The sequence below is a fragment of the Rhincodon typus genome, chromosome 1 (assembly GCF_021869965.1).
Source record: "Rhincodon typus isolate 14 chromosome 1, sRhiTyp1.1, whole genome shotgun sequence".
NCBI lineage: Eukaryota > Metazoa > Chordata > Chondrichthyes > Orectolobiformes > Rhincodontidae > Rhincodon > Rhincodon typus.
The window spans coordinates 10,906,924-10,929,186 of record NC_063332.1 but is presented as its reverse complement, the minus strand read 5'-3'; the positions used below and the strand labels follow the sequence as shown (position 1 = coordinate 10,929,186).

Below are 22,263 nucleotides of genomic sequence, written 5' to 3'. Positions count from 1 at the left end.
GAAATTGATTCCAATTTTTTTTTGTTTGTTTTCAAAAGAATGGCATCAGCCTGCATTGTTACTGAGTTTTGTGTATCTCTGATCCCTCTATCCAATTAAGCTATGTGTCAAAGGAGGATGTTCTTTCTATCAAAATGTTGCCCCTCACATCATCTTTGTCAAGGACCTGGCCATCTGGTTGTAAAATATAAATGTCATTTCTCCAACATAGCAACATGATGATTTAAAAAAATTCAATCTGACAGTTTAAGAAACCATCATTACACCATTACTATGCATTTCATTAATATATCTAGCTCCAAAAAAAAAAAAAAAAAAAAAAAATTGCTCCAATATCACAGGCCCTCATCTCCTGCTTTGGATTTATACTTGGATACAATTTTTTTTGTCAGCTCAACACTCAGACAAGGACTAAGTGACTATAAGTCCAAAGTAAAACAAAATAGCAAAGTTACAGTCTGTGTCTGGAAACCATTGTTCACCAAATAATACTTTGGAAGGAAGTGGGTACAGCAACCAGCAATTTATATTTTAAGGTGATATGACAAAACACACTCAGACATCAAATTGCAGAGTATAAAGCAACTTCAAGATTACAGCTATAGCAAATAGCCATTAAGACAGATTCAGAAAAGGGAAGATCCCGCCTGACCAATGCCCTAACCTTTTTTCAGGAAGTGATACCCCAAGCGAACTCTGGAAAACCCTATGATGTAGCCTAACTACACCAGCAAAAACTCTGTCGCAGCGTCATACGAGAAAGAAATTAAGAGCGAGGGTCAAGGTAAAACCTCTGGAGTTGGCTGAAGTGGAATATTTGGTACCAAGGTTGGACTGTGGTGCTAGATGTAGGTCCCACAGATCAGTTAATAGATTCTTCCCATTTCCAGCAATATTAAAAACTTGAAATCAAAACTAAATACAACACTAAATCATTTGTCAAAACAGCACAGTAGATGGGAATGTCATGATCAATTGATGAGTATTTTGTTTAGACCTGCTGAGAAGTGAAGGTTATCATGAAAACTCTACAAGTCAGCTTAAATGAAAAAATAAGTAATCATTTGAAGTGAGTCACTGGCAGCAAAATGAATTTAAATCTGGATGAACATCAGCCATCTTCACTGCTTTGGAGTGTCAACTGAATCCTTTAACGATGACAAATTGCTGCAATACACTCCCAGCTTGTGTAGTATTATCTTTGGATTACCTTCCCTTCTTCCTCATAAGAAAACAGAAGACAGATATCAATAAAAATAATTATTCCAGATACATGAACTCAATGAAAGCATGACATGCTTGCGGTAACTGTCTCTCCTCAGTTCCCACAGACACACTAACGCTGAACAGTACGATGATTTAATAGTAGTCTTACATTTCAGGATGAATCTCTGAGACAACGCTGATGCAGTTGTCTTGGAAAATGGTAAAATCCTGATACAGGACCCAAGAGGGTGGCCGGGGCCGAGGCTTCCTGGTGAGGTAACACGATAAAGGATGCAGGTGAGCCACGTGCTTATGATTGAGCATCAGGTAATTCCCAGAACCATCCACGTCTCTTGCTACCTAAAAGCGGGGTGTGGTTTTCAGATGGAAAGGGGGAAAGGGTGGGTGGGGGGGGGTAATGGTGGGTGGGGAGCAGAGGGGAAAGAACAAAATTACCGTAAGTAGTCAGTTAATCGGAGGGGGAAGTGAGGCACACAGGACATTTGCCCAAAAGATGAACTTACCTTCCTTTCTGTCTTTTTACCATCTTGTTATAAAATAAAACCTTCTCAATCTTACCGATCTTCCAATGCTCACTGCATTGTAGCAATGGAGGCAGATTAAGGGCCTTAAAATGGGCAATACTTGGTCACTTCAGGCCCACAATAGGGCTAAAAGAAGGTGGGGTACCTAACTCACCATTCTGAATTATGGTTACCAGGTGGGAGAGTGGGTAAGGCAGCAATGAGATAGTCCCCCACATTGCTACAGTGCCACCCACATCCCCCAAATGAGAACATGTTCAGTGGAGGTCCGTAAGATCCACGTCTGTTCGTTATTGGCTTCGATTAGTTGAACTCAGGAGGTTGGGAAAGCAGCTCTTTAGGTTACAATTCTCAGGAACAGTCTGTCAGAAATATATTTTGCTTGCTGATACTGGTCAGTTTTCTGGATGATTTCAGTCTATTTTTTGATTTTCAATTTGTACCAAAGGTCAATCAATTCAAATTATAACAGCACCAGTGGAATACTGAACTAAAGGACGGAGAGAATATTCCAATATTGAAAATAAAGCTGAAAATACCTTTCATGGTCTATAATTGATTTTTGCAGCCTTTTCATTAGTCTGCATTGAAGCAGTCAGCAGCTGCAGTCTAAATGGTTTTAATCAGAATAGCATTTGTCATAGATAGATGTGCCTTCCAACTATGCAATGGGGCTTAGGCTAACAATTTCCATTGGTGTGGGCAACCAAGGGCTAAAATATTACAGAAAACATTTGGGGGCTTTGGTGTAGCACATACCTTGTGGAGGAACATCACTACAGCATAATCAAAAGTTTTACTGGTAATGATGCACCAGTTCACTGGCAGAGCGTTTTTTTTGCAAGAGAAGGTTGACAGGAACTAGCATGCGACATAGCTGAAGCCCATGAAAGATCTTTAACAGTTGGAGGAGTTGTTGTGATGGCACAACATGATCACGCACCTTAAGGAAGTAGCCAGAGATCAGAGCTCTCTTTATGTTAAGCACGTTTCCCTCCAGTCCGAAGTTCGATGGCGATATAGGTAGTTCAATCCTTTGCATTAGTTCAAGCAATTCATAGCGGACAACGTCAGCCAGCTTCAGAGCAGAGTAACTCAGATAATTCTTCAGACACCATGTTTCATCTTCATTATCTACAGGCAGATTTTACAGGGGTAATGCAATATTCACTGATCTCTTGTCCAAAAAGTAAAAAAAACAGGAAATATGCAGCATGCTAATTAGCATGTGAGAAAGAAACAGTAATTAATACTTCAGGTGTACAGTCCTCTAATAAAAGTTACACCTGAAAGGTTAACACATCTTTCTCAGACACTGGTAGACAAACAGGAAGCTGGAAGAACACAGCAAGCCAGGCAGCATCTGGAGGAAAGCAGCAGTCAACGTTTTGGGTATAACCCTTCTTCAGGTCTGGACTTTCAGATGATGTTCTGAGGAAGGGTCACTGGACCCAAAATGTTGTTAACTCTGAGCTTTTCCAGCAACTTCTGTTTTTGTGTTGTTGTTGTTGTTGAAGAAGAAGTGATAGAATTTACAATTAACAATTATGCAAATAAGCAAATTAATATTTGTCTTATCAAAATCAGACATCAGTTAATCTGGCTAAGGGAGGTAAAGTACTAGAAAAGGAAGCACGAAGCAGTTTTAATTAAGCTATATATTGTTCACATTTCCTAGACAGACTAATAGCAGAGAGGTTGGTTACACTGATGTGTAAATTTGCACAATGACAATTCTGGAAAACAGTACACTTACTATTTTGGCATTCGAGGATCAGCATAAAGCAATTACAGATTAGATACAGAACAATGCTCTCTCTTTATTATCCCATTAGTATGTCTATGATCAAATCTTAAAAGAGCACCTAATTAATGTCTGAATATGGCATTTTAACTTTCTCAATTTGACAGGGAGACTGTCAACTTAATTCTGAATTGGGGCAGCCAACTGCTGCAAGAATTGAATCATAGAATCCCTAGTGTGGAAGCAGCCGACTGAGTCCACACACACCCTTCGAAGAGCATCCCATCCAGACACACCCGCACCCCATCTGCGTAACCCTTCATTGCCCATGGCTAATCCACTTAGCCTGCATATCCCTGGTCACAATGGGCAATTTAACATGGCAAATCCAGCCAACCTGAACATCTTTGGACTGTAGGAAGAAACTGGAGCACCTGGAGGAAATCCACATAAGCACAGGGTGAATGTGCAAACTCCACACACAGTCACCTCAGGCTGAAATCAAACCTGCGTCCCTGGTGCTGAGAGACAGTAGGGCTAACTAGTGAGCCATAGTGTCACCCATAATTGGATAAATTTCATTTCAGACAGAAGATTTCATGGCACTGTGTTAAATCTGGATAACGTGCAACACTGCTGAAAAGAAAACCAAATAGAACATTTCAATTTTTACAATACTTTAATTACATTTCGAAGGAAAACACCTACACATTTGGGAATATTTGCTGGACTTTACATTGTAACTGAAATGTTCCCCATGTGTCAACGCCCTTCTGATGAGAATTGGCATTCTGTCCTTCTAACTGGGTTGCCACAAGATTACAAGATAGATTCAAAAAGATTAAAAGATTGAAATGGGAGGATCTGTGTTTCATAGATTTGTTTGACAAATAGACAGCCAAAAATGGAAATCTTGGGTGGAGCTGAAGCCAGATACCTTTGTGTATGTGCCATCAGTGCAGGTAGACACTGGTCTGCCTAAACAACTGAACTCCTGTGGGCAGGAACACATGGAACTCAAAAAAATAAATTGATTTTGCTCTCAGGCCATTTAATTGGTCCAAACTACAACACTCCTACGACAGATTAAAACTTCACAATGAGAATTTCTAAAACTGGTGCAAGATGCAAAGTGGCATTTGCATTCACAAACACATTTGGACATAGACAAAATAGCCAAAGACATCAGAACTATTAATCCAGAATATGACAAAATTAAAATGAGAAAGTAGAAGTTGTAGATGCAAGCTCAAACCAGTGAAATTTTAGGAATATCCTCAGGAAAGTCTTCACACAAGGAATGATCAACATGTGGAATAAACTTCGAGATGGAGCAGTGGAGGCAAAGCCCTGGAATCAATTAACAAACACCAAGGTACTGTAGTGACGCCAGCTTTAAATACCTCTCTGGGATTGCTGGCAAGCTACAGCTACAGGTACGGCCGTGCTACAAGTACTAATGCTGGGGTTGCAACTATTAATGATATACATGGAAGATTTGATCTTATGGAAACACACAAAATCCTAAAGAAACTTAATGGGTTATACTGCTAAGATGTTTCCTCTTGTGGGAGTCCACAACCAGGGAACACAATTTGAAAATTAGAGGTTACCTATGTAAGCATAAGGTGAGGGCAATTTTGTTTCTCTTTGAGGGTTGTAAATCTGGAATCCTAATCCCCAGACAGCAGTGAGGATGGGTTATTGAATACATTCAAGGTTGTGTTGGACAGGCTTCCTACTGGCAAGGGAATAAAGGGTAATGAGGGGCAGCTAGGAAGATGGAGTTGAGATTCTGAACGAAGGGCATTTCCGTTAGAGTAATGCAAAGTTAATAACATTAGTAGGAGAGGATGGTGGTTTAGTGGTAATGACACTGGACTAGTAATCCAGAGTCTTAGTGAAATTTGCATTTTCTAAAAGCCTGGAATTAAAATCAAGTAACCATTGTCAATTGTCATTAAAACACACTTGGTTCACTAATGTTACAGAATCATAGAGGCCATTCAGCCTATCAATTACCTCTCCCAGACCCATCCCACACCCTATTCCCCATGGCTAATCCACCTAGCCAGCACATCCCTGGACACTACAGGGCAATTTAGCATGGTCAATCCACCCTAACTTGCATATCTTTGGACTGTGGGAGGAAACCGGAGCACCCGGTGGAAACATCTCACAGACACAGGGAGCACATGCAAACTCCACACAGACAGTTAACAAAGACTGGAATCAAAACTGGCTTTCTGGTGCTGTGAGGCTAGAAACTGTGCCACTTGTTCTTTGCCATCTTTACCTGGTCTGGCCTATTCAGTACAGTAAAACAGCCCAAAATGCCTCAGATGATGAAAAGAAATCAAATCATTTAAATGTTCACAGTGGCTCAGTGGATAGCACTGCTGCCTCACAGCGTCAGGGACCCAGGTTCAACTCTACCCTCAGGCGACTGTCTGCGTGGAGTTTGCACATTCTCCCCATGTCTGCGTGGGTTTCCTCCGGGTGCTCCGGTTTCCTCCCACAGTCCAAAGATGAGGAGGCTAGGTGGATTGGCCATGCCAAATTGCCTGTAGTGTCCAGGGTTATGCAAGTTAGGTGGGTTAGCCATGGGAAATGCAGGGTTACAGAGAAATGGTAGTGGGATGGGTTGGAATGGGATGATCTTCAGAGGGGCGGTGGGGACTTGTTGGGCTGATTGGCCTGTTTCCACACTGTAGGGATTCGATGATTCTATGAGGGAGCAATGTGAGCTGCTGGCATAGTAATGATCTTTCTGGCAGGGGTTGGGGGGGGATTGGAGTAGGTGAAAAAGAGAAAAATAATAAGGACTTAATTGAAATAATATTGTTGTTTCAATACTTACGTTGTTTGAATGCGTTGTAGACATTGATGAGAGTAAAATGATCTCCCTCAGGATGTAGAAGAATTCTCCTGCGAATGGCTGCAGCTTCCTCCAAATGCTTGGGTGGTGCAACAAAACATGGGGATGCTGAAGGAAAGGCAAATACTCAAGTCAGAAATGTCTTTGATGCTCTGTTGCACAACAACCAGAAGTAGAGAGCAACACCATATAAATATCTGGTGCATTTACTGTTACAAACCATTGGTAATCATATTGGTTTGGAACCAGATAATTTTGCTTTTGAGCTTTAGTATGCTTGATTATTGGTTAGGAAGTTTAACTAATGGCAGAAGTGCAATCTTTTTTAAACCATTTCAATACATAGTAAAAATTAGGAGACAGTGAGGACTGCAGATGCTGGAAGCTAGAGAGTCAATAAACGTGGAGCTGGAAAAGCACAGCAGGTCAGACAGCATCTGAGGAGCAGGAAAGTCAACATTTCAGGCTGAAAAGTCCTGACAAAGGGTTTCGGCCCAAAACGTTGACTTACCTGCTCCTCTGCTGTTGTCTGACCCACTGTGCTTTTCCAGCTCCACATCTATTAACTATAGTAAAAATTACAACCGTGCAGGCTGTAATAACTGGCCAGTGGCAAATTCTTTTACAAAAAGAGAGAAAAGTGCTGGAAAAACTCAGTAGGTCTGACAGCATCCGTCAAAAGTGAAGCAAAGTTCATGTTATGAGTCTAATGCGCTATTTTGGATCTCCAGCATCTGGTTTATTTTGCTTTTATTTTAGTCATTTACATAAAATGAGGCAGCCAGCAATCCGTGGGGGTTGTGCTAAATGTGAGACAGGAAAGGTTGTAAAAAAATTGCACAGTTGCAGCTGGTTCCTGTTCTGTGGGTATCCTCCCCCTCTTTAAAATACTCAGTCCAGTGCTAGTCTGCACAAAAGATGGACACTAAGTTTTTTTCCGCTTGGTACTCTAATTCCGACAGTACCCAAATCAATCTTGTCAATTCTGCCACCTAGAAGATCAAGTATGGCAGGTCTATGCCAGTGTCACCACCTCCAAGTCACACATCATCCCAACATGATCTTGAGATGTTGCCCTTTGTCGTCACCAAGTCAGAATTGAAGTTCCTCCCCAAGAAGCACCCCAACAGTAGGTATATCACCAGATGTTCACTGATGTTTGCACAATGTTCAGCATCATTCGTGATTCCTCAAACTGAAGCAGTCCATGTTCACATGCAACAAGATCTGGACAATATCCAGGCTTGGACTGACAAGTGGCAAGTGATGTTCGTGTCACGCAAATGCCAGGTTATGACCATCACCAATAAGAGATAACCTAACCACGCTCCCTTGACATTCAGTGGTGTTACCATCACTGAACCCCCACTATCAACATCCTGGAGGCTACCATTGACCATAAACTCAACTGCACTCACCACATTAACACACTGGCTACAAGAACAGGCCAGAAGCTAGGAATACTGTGGCGAGTAACTCACCTCCTGACTCCTCAAAGCCTGCCGGCCATCTACAAGGCACAAGTCAGGAGTGTGATGGAATAGTCCCCACTTTCCTGGATCAGTGAAGCCCCAACAACACAAGAAGCTTGACACTATCCAGGGCAAAGCAGCCCGCTTGATTGGCGCTACATCCACAAGTATCCACTCCCTCCACCACCGATGCTCAGTGGTAGTAGTGTGTGCTATCTACAAGATGCACTGCAGAAATCCAAAGATCCTCAGAAAGCACCTTCCAAACCCACGACCACTTCCATCTAGAAGGGTAAGGGCATCAGACATATGGGAACACCACCATTTCCAAGTTCCCCTCCAAGTCACTCACCATCCTGACTTGAAAATATAATGTCGTTCCTTCACTGTTGCTGGGTCAAAAGGCTGGAATTCCATCCCTAATAGCATTGTGGGTCATCCCACAGCAGGAGGACTGCAGCGGTTCAAGGCGGCAGCTCACCACCACCTTCTCAAGGGCAACTAGGGACAGGCAAGAAATGCTGGCCAGCCACATAACATCTTTTTTCAAATTATTTTCTCTGTACATTTCTGCTCTTAGAATATCCTTCCAACCAGTCTCTCCTTTCCCCATGTTTGAAATTCTTACCAATTGTATGCTGTCTAGCAATGCAAAAATACAATGTGATGCATAATCAAAAGGTCATACATCAGTATTACATGGCACTTTGAATTATCAACATCTGTCTTGAGCCCTTAATTCATATCAGGTCTAGATGTTTAAGATGTTCACAAACCAAAATGGGTTATCACATTTAAAATTAACAGGATAGCACTGTAAGAACCTTCTCCTCAAGACTTGGATCAGATGGAGTCTCAGGAGTATAGCCACTCAAATATTGTCATTATAAACATACAGCGACACAATTTCTGTTAATTGTAATATTCTAAAATGCAATATTATTGCACACTAGGAAAAAGAATTAGAAGCCCATCTTAAACAAAATTGTTTTTTCATGTCTGATTTTACTTCCTCTTCACTATCCCATCCATGAGAATGGGCCAGGAACTGCTATTCATTCATTTTGCATGTCTTTATCTGTCCTTAAATTTACTAGAATGGTGCTTTACAAGCCAAATCCAACAAGATCACCATTTATGGAACGCTCTGCACGTCCTATCAAAACGATAACCTCACACTTATCCATATTATACTCTATATGCTCTGCTCTTGCCTACTCACTTCACTGGTCTAAAATAGTGTTGGGCAGTTTTTTCAGGGTCAAATACAACACCAAAGTTGTTTTAACAGTCTGCACGTAATCTGAAGCTGAACCAGACAAAGGGGACAACACTGTAGCAGGCTCCACTGTGGAGTGTTATGATCAGAAGAAAAGAAAATTAGCCTGGAACACCACCCTCCCATGCCATAGTGGTGATGTATAGGCCTACAGGTGCTATCACCTTCATATGTGCCCTCTAAGCTGCAGCAGGTCAGGAGCGGAGATTATAAACACTGAATTTATAAAAGTCTTACTGCTCTTTGATGGTTTGCTCTTATTTTCAGAAAACAATATATATGCAAGAGATGTCTCCTGCCAACACCAAGTTAAAAAAAACTAGCCGAGAAAGTCCAACTGAGCTGTACTTTGACTGTAAAATGATTGCTCTCGAGAAAGCAAACCCTGCCCCAAAAACCTGGTGCTCACAGAACTGAAAGGTGCAGTCCCTCTCATCACTTTCCAGCATTTCCCAGATGATGGTTCTCAGACAGGATGCAGAACAGTACAGCACAGGAACAGGCCCTTCAACCCACCACGTCTGCGCCGGCCACGATGCCATTCTAAACTAATCCCACCTGCCTGCATATGGTCCGTATCCCTCTATCCCCTGCCTGTGTGTCTAAATACCTCTTAAACTTTGTTATTCAATCTGCTTCTACCACCTCCCCTGGCAGCACATACCAGACACCTACCACCTTCTGTGCAAAAATTTTCTTTGATCATCTTCTTCAAGTGTTCCCCCTCTCATCTTCAACCTATGTGCTCTAGTATTTCACACTTCCACCCTGGGGAAGAGACTGTGACTATCCACCCTATCCCTGCCTCTCAATTTGAGAGACTATCAGGTTGTCCCTCAGCCTCCGACACTCCAGTGAAAACAATCCAACTTTGTCCAACCTCCTTCTATAGCTAAAACACTCCAATCCAGGCAAAATCCCAGTAAATCTCTTTTGTACTCTCTTCAAAGCCTTTACATCCTTCCTATAGTGTGGAAACCAGTCTCTGCACACAATATTTCAAATGTGGCCTAACTAAAGTCGTATACAGCTGCAACATGACTCGCCAACTTTTATACTCAATGCCCCAAATGATGAAGACAAGCAATCCGTGTGTTTCCTTTACCACTTTATTCACTTGTGTTGCCATTTTCAGGGAGATATGTACTTGGACCCCAAGATCCCTCTGGATATCAATGTTCCTAAGAGTTCTGCTATTAACTATATACTTTCCTGTGCATTTGACCTCCCAAAACGCATCACCACATGACTAATATCAGGGATGGATGGGGCTGGGTTGCCACAGAGGGAAATTTGAGCCACAAGTCAGTTCCAGAAATGAAAGTTAAGGGATCAAATATTTCTTTTGATACTCGTGATCTCTAGATTTTAAACGCCAGTGCACTACTGAACAACCACTAAGTAGGCGGCTGAGGTAAATGGCTTGGAAATTTTGTTCCCTTTCTGGTACAGGCCCTTTCCACCCATGTGAAAAAGTCCTGGTAGGGGCCAACCCTTCGTGTTACAGTGAAAAAGGAGGGACATGACTGGGCCAAAATAGCTATAATCCAACAACTACTGTACCCAATCACCATTAGGAATGTGGAAAAATTTACGTGGAGGTCTGGATAAGTACAGTGTGAAACTGCTCCCACTACCCAAAGGGCAAAGAACCAGAAGGCACCAGAGCAGACTTAGGAGAGTCGAACGCCCTAATTCTGTTCCTTCATCTATGATCTTATGGATTTAAGGTGAATGGCAAAAATACTAGAAGCAACATGACTAGAAACTTTTATTTTAAGCTAGTAGCGGTTCAGATCTGAAAAACACTGCTTGAGGATATGAGAGAAACGTACTCGATCATGGATTTCAAAACAGAATTGAAGAATTACCTGAAAAAGAAATTTGCAGGGCTATGGCAAAAAGCAGAAGAATGGGAGTGGCTGACTTGCTCTCGCAACGAGTTGGTGCAGTCACTACAGGGGGAAAGGCTTGCAGGAGGTCTATTACTCTGGCCCAACTGAAAAGCATGGCAAGACTTGCTCCACAAATTTTGCCCCATGACTGCCCATCCCTCTTATCCCAGTTCTGAAACACTAGTCCATATCTCAAACATTGTAGAGGAGTGTTGTTGTAACAATAACATACAGAACTTGCGCATGTTCTGGGTTCCAAGCTTTCGGGGCAGGGTTCTCTCACTCTGGTGAAGAATTCTCACATAGCCTCACTTCTGGCCAAACCCAGTAACCAGTTGGAATTTCAGAGATAACTGTGTTTTAAACATACAAAATTCTGTGGTATTGGCAGCAGAGATTTCTTGTCTTTAATTTATTTCCTGCCCCCCCAAAAAAGCAGAAGCACTGATGAGGAAAGATTTTAATAAATTCAACATTGACGATCTCCCCTCCTGTAGCTAGAGGTCATATGAGAGAACACTTAGACACAGATATTTCCTCATGCCATAAAAGGTATTAAGACACGACGCCACAAAAATAAATTACCTTTCCTCATTATTATGCCCACCTTAAAACAAACATAGGAAAATCTAAAAATATTTCACTTTGCACCAAAAAAGATTAAAACCATGCATTACATGCCAACTCAAATACGGAAATGCACATTAACCACAATAACTGTTCCCTAAATACAGCTAATCATTATGGTCAGTCATCTCCCATAAAAACTTTGCTTTAAAACAATAAGCTTTAAGCAGGTCTTGCATGTTTTTGCTTTTTAAAGGCACATTGCATCCATGAACATCAGCTAAACTTTTCAAGACTTCAAAACTTGGAAACCTTTTCCCTTTTACAGCATTTCCTTCCTCCTACAAGTTAATGACTCTTAAACACTATTTTACCACCATTTAAATCATGATAACTTGCTTCATCTCAATTTTAATTTTTTTTTGCTTGCCCTGGAGGAGTCTTAACCCTTCACTTTTAAGTTTTCTAAAAACAACAGAAATAAGGCCAGATGGATGTGATTTGGTGAAAAATCCAATTTATAACAAACTTAAGGCCCCTTCACTCAAAAGTGGTGAAAAGTTGGAAATAATTTATGATGGGTGTGGTGTTGGAGACTTGTACATAGCAAGAACTACAGATGCTGGAACAGAGACAACACAGTGTGGAGCTGTCTGATCGGTCGAGTTCCTCTAGCTCCACAATGTGTTGGAGACTTGTTTGTTTTTCAGTTGCCTTTGGGAAAAAGTGGGGCAAGGAAAACAGGAGGCAAAGGCTGTAAGTCGTATGAACGTCAACTCTAGGCAGGTCACGGAACATGCATACATAAAGAGAAAGCGAAGACCATTTGTAAGGAAAAGGAAGCATGTACAAATGTTATGACTGTATCCTATCCACAAGTGAGGAAATTACTGTGCAAGCACACCACAATGCTGCAGCTTGTGTAGTGCAGTCCCTGACAGGAGCTTGCAGATCCATGCCTCACGGATCACGCCTCCTTTGATATCAAGCAGCATGGTGGCTGGAGAGCGCCAGCTGGCAACGTGGCCAAGGAGAGCTGTTCCACAGACACCAGCGGGTAGGGGAAGCTCTGCTCAGGCAGCCTCCATGCCCGCCTTACCCCCGTCTGGTGACAGCAGCGACACATGCACAGACAGATCCTGGCACAGCGACTCCAATGGCACTTCCTGCAGCCTGCCATATTCAGCTGCGGGTTGTGTCAAAGGAAGAAGAATTTCAGTATTATTGCTAACCACTGCAGAAGGTAAAACGAAATAAAACTAGATGCTGAAATGTGGAACTTAGCTCCAAAGGGTGAAGGCACTGAAATTAGGCAGGAACGTAGGAATTTTGATAACAAGTCTTCCAATTTTGTCATTACTGCCTATTTCTTTTAAAATGCACTGTTCAAACAACTGATCACTCTGTACGTAGGGTGTATTTAAAAAACGAATGAGTATGCTTGTAGGTGTAGGAAAGGAATTTGGATAAACGGTTTCTTTTCATTCATTCATGGGATATGGGCGTCACTGGCTAGACCAGCATTTATTGCCCATCCCTAATTGCAGTGTCAAACAACCTGCACCAAATTTCTTCTAACAGAACAGCGTTAAAGCAGAAGTGATAATTTTGCTCTTCACCATAAACCCTGTTCCTTCAACAGTCACTGTACCTACTCCCCAGACATCCACTCAGCCTGAACAAGACAGTGTGAAACTTTAGTAGTCTGTTCAACCTGGAAGTAAAGTCTGTTTGGAAAAAAAAACAAAGAACTGCAGATGCTGGAAATCAGAAACAAAAACAAATTGCTGAAAAAATGTTAACTCTGCTGCCAGACCTGCTGAGCTGTTCCAGCAATTTCTTCACCACTCTTTATGGTGAAGAGCAAAATTTTCGCTCAAAGACCATTCATTATCCACTATTAAGGCTGCTTACTTCAACTTGCACAACACTGCCTTGTTCTGAGGAAGGGTCACTCGACCCAAAACATTAACTCTGATTTCTATCCACAGATGCTGCCAGACCTGCTGAGCATCCCCAGCAATTTCCGTTTATGTTACTGCCCGTCACCATCCCTGCTTCACACCTCTGACCGGCTTTTGTAAATTCCAAAATGATGAACATTTAACTGCTTGAATTCTGTTTCATAAATTCATCACTTCCATTCCCGATGACCTGCACTGGTTGATTTAAAAAAAAAAAAAATTAATTCAAGGATATGGGTATTGATGGTCAATTAAGTACATCCCTAAATTCCCTTGAGGTGTTGATGGTGAGCTGCCATCTTGAACTGCTGCAGTCTTTGCATGTAGGGTCATCCAAAGTACTGTTGGAAAGGGAGTCCCAGGATTTTGACCCAGTGACACTGAAGAATTTGAGATATATTTCCAAGTCTGGATGGTGTGTTCTCTGGAGGGGCACTTGCAAGTGCTGCCCTTATCCTTCTAGGTAGTAGACAGCATAGGGTTGGAAGGTAAGGTCAGAGGAATGTTGGTGAGTTACTGCACTACATTTTATAGATGGTACACATTTTTGCCACTATGAAAGAGTGGAACAGGTGTGGATATTTGTGAATGTGGTGCCAATCAAGGGGGCTGCTTTGTTTCTGAATATTACTGGATCTGCATTGATCCAGGTATGCGCAGTGTATTTCATTACACTTCTGGCTTGTGCCTTGTAGATAGTAGATATGCAGTAGGGAGACAGGTGGTGAAGAATTCCTGCTTGCAGAATTCTCTGACCTGCTCTTTTGGACATTGTATTTATCGGATTGGTTCAGTTCTGTTTCATGATAATCCCCACGAAGTTGACAGTGGGGGATTCATTGATGGTAATACATTTGAATGCCAAAGGGTGGTCTGATTATTTGCAACAAGATAATCTTTGTCTGCTGTGTGATGAGAATGTCACTTGCCACTCGCCAGCCAAGACTGAATATTGTCCAGGCCTTGTGGGCATATTGAACTAAGCAGCCTCAGTGTCTGAGGAGTCACAAATGGGTGGAAGCAATAAACAGCAGCAAACATTCCTACTTCAGACCTTATGATGGAGTGTTGGTCATTGATGAAGCAGCTGAAAAACGGATGTACCTAGGACACAACCCTGAGTAACTGCTGCAGAGATGACTTGGAGCTGTGTTGAGCTACTTCCAACAGCCACAAACATTTTTCTTTGTGGTAGACATGACTTTGACCAGGAGAGAGTGTTCCTCTGCAATTCCTACTGAATTTTGTTAGGGCAACTTTATGCCATACTTAGTCAATAGCTATCTGATGTCGATTAACTACGAGGTGGGGAGGGGGCGGGTGGTGGCACAGTCAATGCAGGAATGAGATTGTTGTGTACACAAAGTCAATGAGCCTGTAGCCCTGTTTGAAATTGGCAGGTACGACATTGTAGGTACTGCAGAGACGTGGCTGCAAGGATGTCAGGGCTTGGAACTATATATCCAAGGATACACATCCTATCAAAAAGGACAAGCAGATGGGCAGGGGGGCTGGGTTGCCTTGTTAGTGAGAAATTAAATTAAATCAATACCAAGTGATATGGAGTTGGATGGTTTACAAATTGTGTGGGGAGAGTTGAAGAACTGTAAAGGGAAAAAAAAAAAGACCCTTATGGGAGTTATGTACAGGCCTCCTAGCAGTAGTCAGGATGTGGGCCAGAAAAGGGAAGTTAGGGACAGCATAAAAGCAAAAGAAAAAGCTTAAAACGGGGTGTAGTTTAATGTGAAGCCAGAGGACTAGGAAGTCTTTACAAACCAGCAATAGGATAACTAATAAAATCTATGGGGTGGGGGGTTTGGGGGGTGGTGGGGACACAAAGATGATGAAAAACAATGTAAGCTAGCTAGGAATATAAGAGAAGTTTGCATGCCTGTTGTTTTTTTAAGATATATTAAAAAAGGTGAGAGAGACAAGAGTGGATTTGGACCACAGGAAAGTGAGGCTGGTGAAGTAGTAACAGGGAGTAAACAACGGCAGAGGAACTGAATAGATACTTTGCATCAGTCTTCACAGTAGAAGACACGAGCAGCATACCAGAACTTCAAGTGTCGGGGGACAGAGGTGAGTACAGTGGCCATCACTAAGGAAGCTGAAAGGTCTGAAGGTGGATAGATCACATGCTGGCATTGAAAGGGATCCAAAGGAGATGGACAATGATCACAGAAATGAAGGGTTTACCATGAGGAGCAGTTGACGCCTCTGGGTCTGTGCTCGATTGGAGGGTGGAGATCTCATTAAAACGGACAGAATAAGGAGTGGTTTGGACAGAGTGAATATGGAGAACGTTTTTCCCTTTAGAAGAAGGGACTAGACCTGAGATTACAGCCTCGGTGTGAAGGGACAACCCTTTAGAACGGAGTTGGAGAAATTTCTTCAGCCAGAGGGGTGTTAATTTGTGAAACTCATTGCCACAGAAGGCTGTGGAGGTTAAGTCATCCAGTGCCTTTAAGGCACCAATAGGATCCATTCTTGATTAGTAAGGGGATCAAAGGCAGGAAAAAGGGTTGAGAAACACAGCCAGGATCAAATGGCAGAGCAGACTCAATGGGCTGAGTGGCCTACTTCTGTTCCTCTATCGTACAGTCTAAATGTGGTCACTCTCACCTCAACTCTGAATTCAGCTCTTTTGTCCGTGTTTAGACAAAAGACTGTAGTGAGTCCAGGAGCAGAGTTCATTTTCTTTATTCATTCATGGGATGAGGGCATCGTTGTCTAGGCAGGCATTTATTGCCCATCCCTAATTACCCAAAATGCAGTTCAGAGTCAACCACATTGCTGTGGGTCTGGAGTCACACGTAGGCCAGACCAGGTAAGGATGGCAGTTTCCTTCCCTAAAGGACATTAGTGAAGTGGATGGGGTTTTTCTGATAATCAACATTGGATTCATGGTCATTCATGGTTATAGTTAGACTCTTAATTTCAGATTTTAAGTGGTCTTGGCAGAATCCGAAATGTGCAGCAGTAAGCAGGGTATTCCTCTGCAACTGCTACTTGAACTTTGTGAATGATGGAGAACATATTGACGGGCTGGTAATTGGCTGTGTTGGATTTGTTTTGCACTGTATGTGCAGGACATACTTGGGCCATGTTCCACATTGCCAGGCAGATGAAGGGACATGAAATGGAGCCAGAGGTGGTGGGGGACGGGGGTGGGGGAAAGAAAAAAAAAAAAAAAAAACCAAAAAAAAAAAGGGAAAAACGAGAGGAAGGAGACATGGAGCTGAAAGGAATAAAACTCAGAAATACAGACTTCAACCAGAGTACTGATTACAGCTCTGGGTGCTACACTTCAGAAAGAATGAACATATTGAAGCAAGCGTGGAAGCGCATTATAAGAATGGTTCCAGGGATGAAAAAATTCAGATTATGCATTGAAGATGTTGGGACTATTGTCCTCAGAAGCAGAAGGCTAACAGTGGATTCAATACAATTTATCAAAACAAGAAGGGTTTTGACAAAGGAATAAGGAAACAAATTGTTCCCACTTGTGAAAAGGATGCAGGACAAGAGTGCGAAATGTAGTCATTTCCTCCCTTCAATCAGTTCTGCCATTCAAATGGAGAACACAATCTATAACATAACACTATGTGAAAGGAATGCAAAATGTGACATGAGAAAACATTTTTACACAGCAAGCAGTTAGAATCTGGAATGTGCTGCCTGGAAATGTGATACAGCAAGGTTCATTCAAGCATTCAAAAGGACATTAGATGATCATTTGAAAGGAAAGAACGTGCAGGGTGTTAGGAGACAAGACAGGAAAATGGCAAAAACTCAAAAGTTTACTTGGAGAGTTGGTGCAGACATAATTTGGGGTAGCATGTGGCTCAGTGGTTTGCACTGCTGCCTCACAGCGCCAGGGACCAGAGTTCAATTCCAGCCTTGGGTGACTGTGTGGAGTTTGCACATTCTCCCCGTGTCTGCATGGGTTTCCTCCGGGTGCTCCGGTTTCCTCCCACAGTCCAAAGATGTGGGGGTTAGGTGGATTGGCCATGCTAAATTGCCCATATAGTGTTCAGGGATGTCTAGATTAGGTGGATTATAGGAGGATGGTTCTGGGTGGGATGCTCAGAGTCAGTGTGGACTTGCTGGGCCTAAGGGCCTGTTTCCACACTGTATGGATTCTACGTTTTCTATAATGATAGTGAACCAAATGGCCTCCAACTGCACCAGAACAATTCTCCCATTCTATATCAGTGTTGTATCTGTACTAGGACAGGTTGGTAGAGGAACAGGCTAGTTCTGGAGCACAAATGCCCAAGGGTGGCTCAGTAGTTAGCGCCAGGGACCCGGGTTCAATTCCACCATCTGGTGACTGTGAAGTCTGCGCATTCTCCCCGTGTCTGCGTGGGTTTTCTCCCACAATCTAGGTTGGTTGGCCATGTTAAATTGCCCATAGTGTCCAGGCATATGCTGTCTAGGTGGATTAGCCATGGGAAATGCAGGGTATAGGGATAGGGTTACGGGTAGATCTGGGTGAGATGCTCTTCAGAGGGTCAGTGTGGATCCAAAGGGCTGAATGGCCTGGTTCCATACTGTAAGGACTCTGATTCTAAATCTTTAGCAGCCCTTCTACCCAATTTTGAGCTGCTAGATCAGTTCCAAGTCTAACCATTTAGCACAGTGATAGTGCCATACAACATGATAAAAGGATATTCTTAATGAGAATTGCTTACTGAAGCTCTGGATTTAAAACCCTAGTCCTCAAAGCATTCCTTGGCCTCAGTATTATCGGTGTTTTTCAACATCCCATCAAGGATCCTTCTGACTGTACTTTTTTTTCCATCAGGCCCTCTTCATCTTCTGTCACAGAGCCAGCTTCCAAGATCCTATTTGAGTAATTCCATTCATAAACCTTTTCCTACACCATCCCAAGAGGTATTTTGAGATAGTCATTTATCTCTTCTAATGCTAATAATCAATTATTCACCGCTTTGACTTCTTTACTAACTATTTTTCTCTTTCCTTATGTAAAGAGAGGTAGACAGATTCTTGATTACCAAGGGGATGATGAAAGATCAATTGGGAATATTCAGGAATGTGGAGATTAGGTTAAAAATCAGATCAGCCATGACCTTATTCTTGTTTGTATGTAAAGCATCTTTCTTCATTTAAACGTATAGTACGTGCAAGCTGCTGTTTGTAAAAAAATAGGTTAACCTGTATCTTGTATGGAAAAGGATAAATCTCAAATGGTAGAAATGAGAGCTAATGGAGAAAATACTTCAATGGCTGAAAGAACATATTCAGTAGGTTATCTTACACAGTAGTCATTCATCTAAGGGGAATGTGTTGTCCCTAAACATTCACACGAAAGGATAGCTTCATATTACACTGAAAAATTGAACTACTGATGTGATTCTATTGGGGCATGGTAAGAGTGGAAGACTGATGGATGACATTATTGATGCAGCTAAAGACAAATATACATTAGGGTACAGAGTTAAATGTCTTAAAATTAAAGACACTTCATCACCAATGAAAACATACTAATTGTTGAGTTGTACATAGATTTATTACTCTTACTATTAGGATTACCATAATAGAGAAAAGGCGATGAAACAAACTGAAGAAAGGGGCAACTTTAAACATTTCTTTAAATTTGAAAAAAAAAAAATCACTCACCTATTACCATTGCTGCAATTGTTAACATCTCATTCACACAATCAAATTCACAAGATGCCAGAAGAGCTTTAGCAAGTTGAGGATCTAGTGGGAATTCAGACATAATAATTCCAACTTCTGATAAGTTCCCATCATCATCCAGAGCAGCCAAGTAATCTAGATCCTCCAGCGCCTGCATCAGTGCTTCTGGGGCTGAGGAAAGAATGACAGAAATTACCACCTAGTGTGTCTTCAGACTACTAAGGAACTACAAAAGGATGTGTGCACAGCCCAGACCATCATGGAAGCCAATCTCTGATCCATGGACTCCATTCACAATTCTCACTGCCACGGAAAGGCTACCAGCATCGAAGACCCCTCCCACCCTGGTAATGCTCTCCTACAACCTCTTCCATCAGGCAGAAGATACATAGAAGCTTGAACATACGCACTGACAGGTTTAAGAACAGCTTCTTCCCTGTCATTATTAGACTGATGAATGGACTTTCTAACTTCAAATAATGTTGAACTTGCTTTGAGCACCTCCTGTGCAGCCGTAACCTTGTATGCCTTGCTCTGTTTTCTACGATCTGCCTATACTCTTGCAAAACAAAGGTTTTCACTGTACTTAGGTACATGTGACAACAATAAATCAAATCAAATATTACAAGTGAAGGTTAATGCAGCTGGAAGGGTAATCTCAAAACTGAAGCGGATGGTTGCTGAGCATAAAATTACACACAAAACATGACACGAATATGTGATTCACATCTGAGAACTGAATGTACAGTGCCAGCCATCCAGATGGAACAGTGACCTATTGGGTTAATGTGTATTTCAATAATCACAGAAATGTTTCAAAAGAAATTCTTCTTGAATGCTTGTGTCCATGTTGAATTTTTGAATGAGCAGTGTATCTGCATTTCCCTGTCTTCTCCCCATAACCCTGCACAATTTCCTTTCTAATAACAATCCAATTCCCTGCTGATTGCTTCGATTGAACTTGCCTCCAGAACTTTATCATTTGCTGCATGGAAATTTTTCTCTTCCTGCCCATTGCTTCTTTTTCGAACAATCTTAAATCTATACTTTCTTACTCCTTAATCTTTCCCTCAGTGGCAACAGTTTCATCACACCTACCTGACCAGTTACCTCAGGATTTTGAAACTCTGTTACTCAACTAGTGAAATAGCAGAGAAGGTTTAAGGCTTCACTCCTGCCGATTCCCTTCTAACAACATCCTGAGGGCTACCAATACTCAGAAACTAAACTGGACCTACCCATATAAACACAAGATATATGGCTGCAAGAGCAGGCCAGAGGCTAGAAATTCTGCAATTAGTAACTCATCCAGATACCCTAAAGCATGTCCAACATCGACAAGGCAGAAGTCAAGGGAATAACAGAATATGCACCACTTGCCTGGATGCAGGTGGTTCCAACAACACTCAGGAAAACTGACACTTCCCAGGACAAAGCACCCCATTTGATTGACACATCCACAAACATTCACTCACTTCGCTACCAGCACACAGTAGCAGCTGTGTGAATCATCTACAAGATACAACATAGAAATTCACCAAGGCTCCTTGATATCCATGACCACTGCCACCCAGAAGGACAGGGGGAGGGGATACACGAGAACATCACCAAACTCTGAAATATACCACTGTGCCTTCACTGTTGCCGCGTCAAAAATCATAGAACTCCCTCTCTAACAGCATTGCACGTGTACTACACCTAATGGACTGTAGCAGTTCAAGAAAACAGCTCACTATCACCACAGTGGCAATTAGGGACAGAATAAATGTTGGCCTGGCGAGCAAGCCCCTATCCCATGAATTAATAAAATAGGCCATAGTATTGCTCTGCGCAGGCTTGGAGGGCCGAAGAGCCAGTTCCTGTGCTGTAATTTTCTTTGTTCTTTGCTCTAATCAACCTCGTTTCATAAGAAAACCCTTTCATGCTCGAGATCAACCTAGTGAATGTTTTCTGGGCTGCCTCCAAAGCAGTGCATCTTTCCTCCAACAATGGGATGCAAGCTACTCACAATACTCTTGGCGTATTAGACATTTACTTGCTCAAATGATTTGCATTTTCATAAAATCTAATACTGCTAACCAGACAGTCCATTTTCCGACATCCTTTTCTTTCCTCCAAAACATTTAATCAGCCCTCCTTTTCAAAAGAATTACAAATTTTGCCTCCATCAACCTATTTCATTTTTGACGAACTTACACATCAAAAACTTCTCATTTGACTCCTTGCTCTTCTGGTGAAGATCCTGAATTGATGTGCTCTAGTTATCAACTCACTGACCACAGGATTTGATTTTTCCCAATCGCATTGGAATTCTCTATTACCAACCTGAATTTTCTGCACTTTAGCTAGAGTTTCTGTAGTCTTCATCCTCAACAATAGCACCTCATTACTGGCAACCTCTCAATAAATCTCTTTAGTATATATGTTCTATGGTCTCAACATCTTTCCTATTCAGTATCTGGGGGGAGGCGCTGGTGACACCCAGACCCCACAAATAAATAAATAGAACAAAAATCTAGAGACCCAGTTAATGCTCTTGTGGCATGGATTCAAATCTGACCATGGCAGATGGTGAAATGTGAATCCAATAAATTTCAAATTGTCATAGCAATTTACAGGGGTCCCAGATTTATGAACATTTGACTTACAAACACTCAATTATGAGCGCAATCTTATACAGGGGTGCAACTTTGAAGATTCTACATACGAACTCCTCCTGTGCTTATAAATGGCTTATAGAGTTATAGAGTCATACAGCACGGAAACAGACCCTTTAGACCAAACTAGTCCATGTTGATCATAATCCCAAAATAAACTAGTCCCACCTGCCTGCTCCTCGCCCATATCCCTCTAAACCTTTCCTATTCATGTACTTATCCAAATGTCTTTTAAGAGTTGCAAACGTACCAGCATCCACCACTTCCTCTGGCAGCTCATTCCACTTACGAACCACACTCAGTGTAAAAAAAATTTGCCCCTCGTGTCTTTTTTAAAATCTCTCTTTACTCACCTTAAAAATATTCCCCCTAGTCTTGAAATCCCCCAT

The 22,263-nt window shown here is 42.0% G+C and overlaps 1 protein-coding gene across 1 annotated transcript in view; it reads right to left on the bottom strand.

Annotated features, from left to right (window-relative positions):
* The window catches only part of LOC109931558 (putative pre-mRNA-splicing factor ATP-dependent RNA helicase DHX32), a 91,101-nt gene that overhangs the window by 688 nt on the left and 68,150 nt on the right, over positions 1-22,263 (bottom strand). Inside the window, exons 7-10 of the mRNA XM_048601811.1 lie at positions 19,197-19,388; positions 6,356-6,481; positions 2,695-2,885; positions 1,376-1,566 (exon numbers count right to left, since the gene is read on the bottom strand). Coding sequence (XP_048457768.1) covers positions 1,376-1,566; positions 2,695-2,885; positions 6,356-6,481; positions 19,197-19,388 — 700 coding nt within the window. The remainder of the gene's footprint in view (positions 1-1,375; positions 1,567-2,694; positions 2,886-6,355; positions 6,482-19,196; positions 19,389-22,263) is intronic.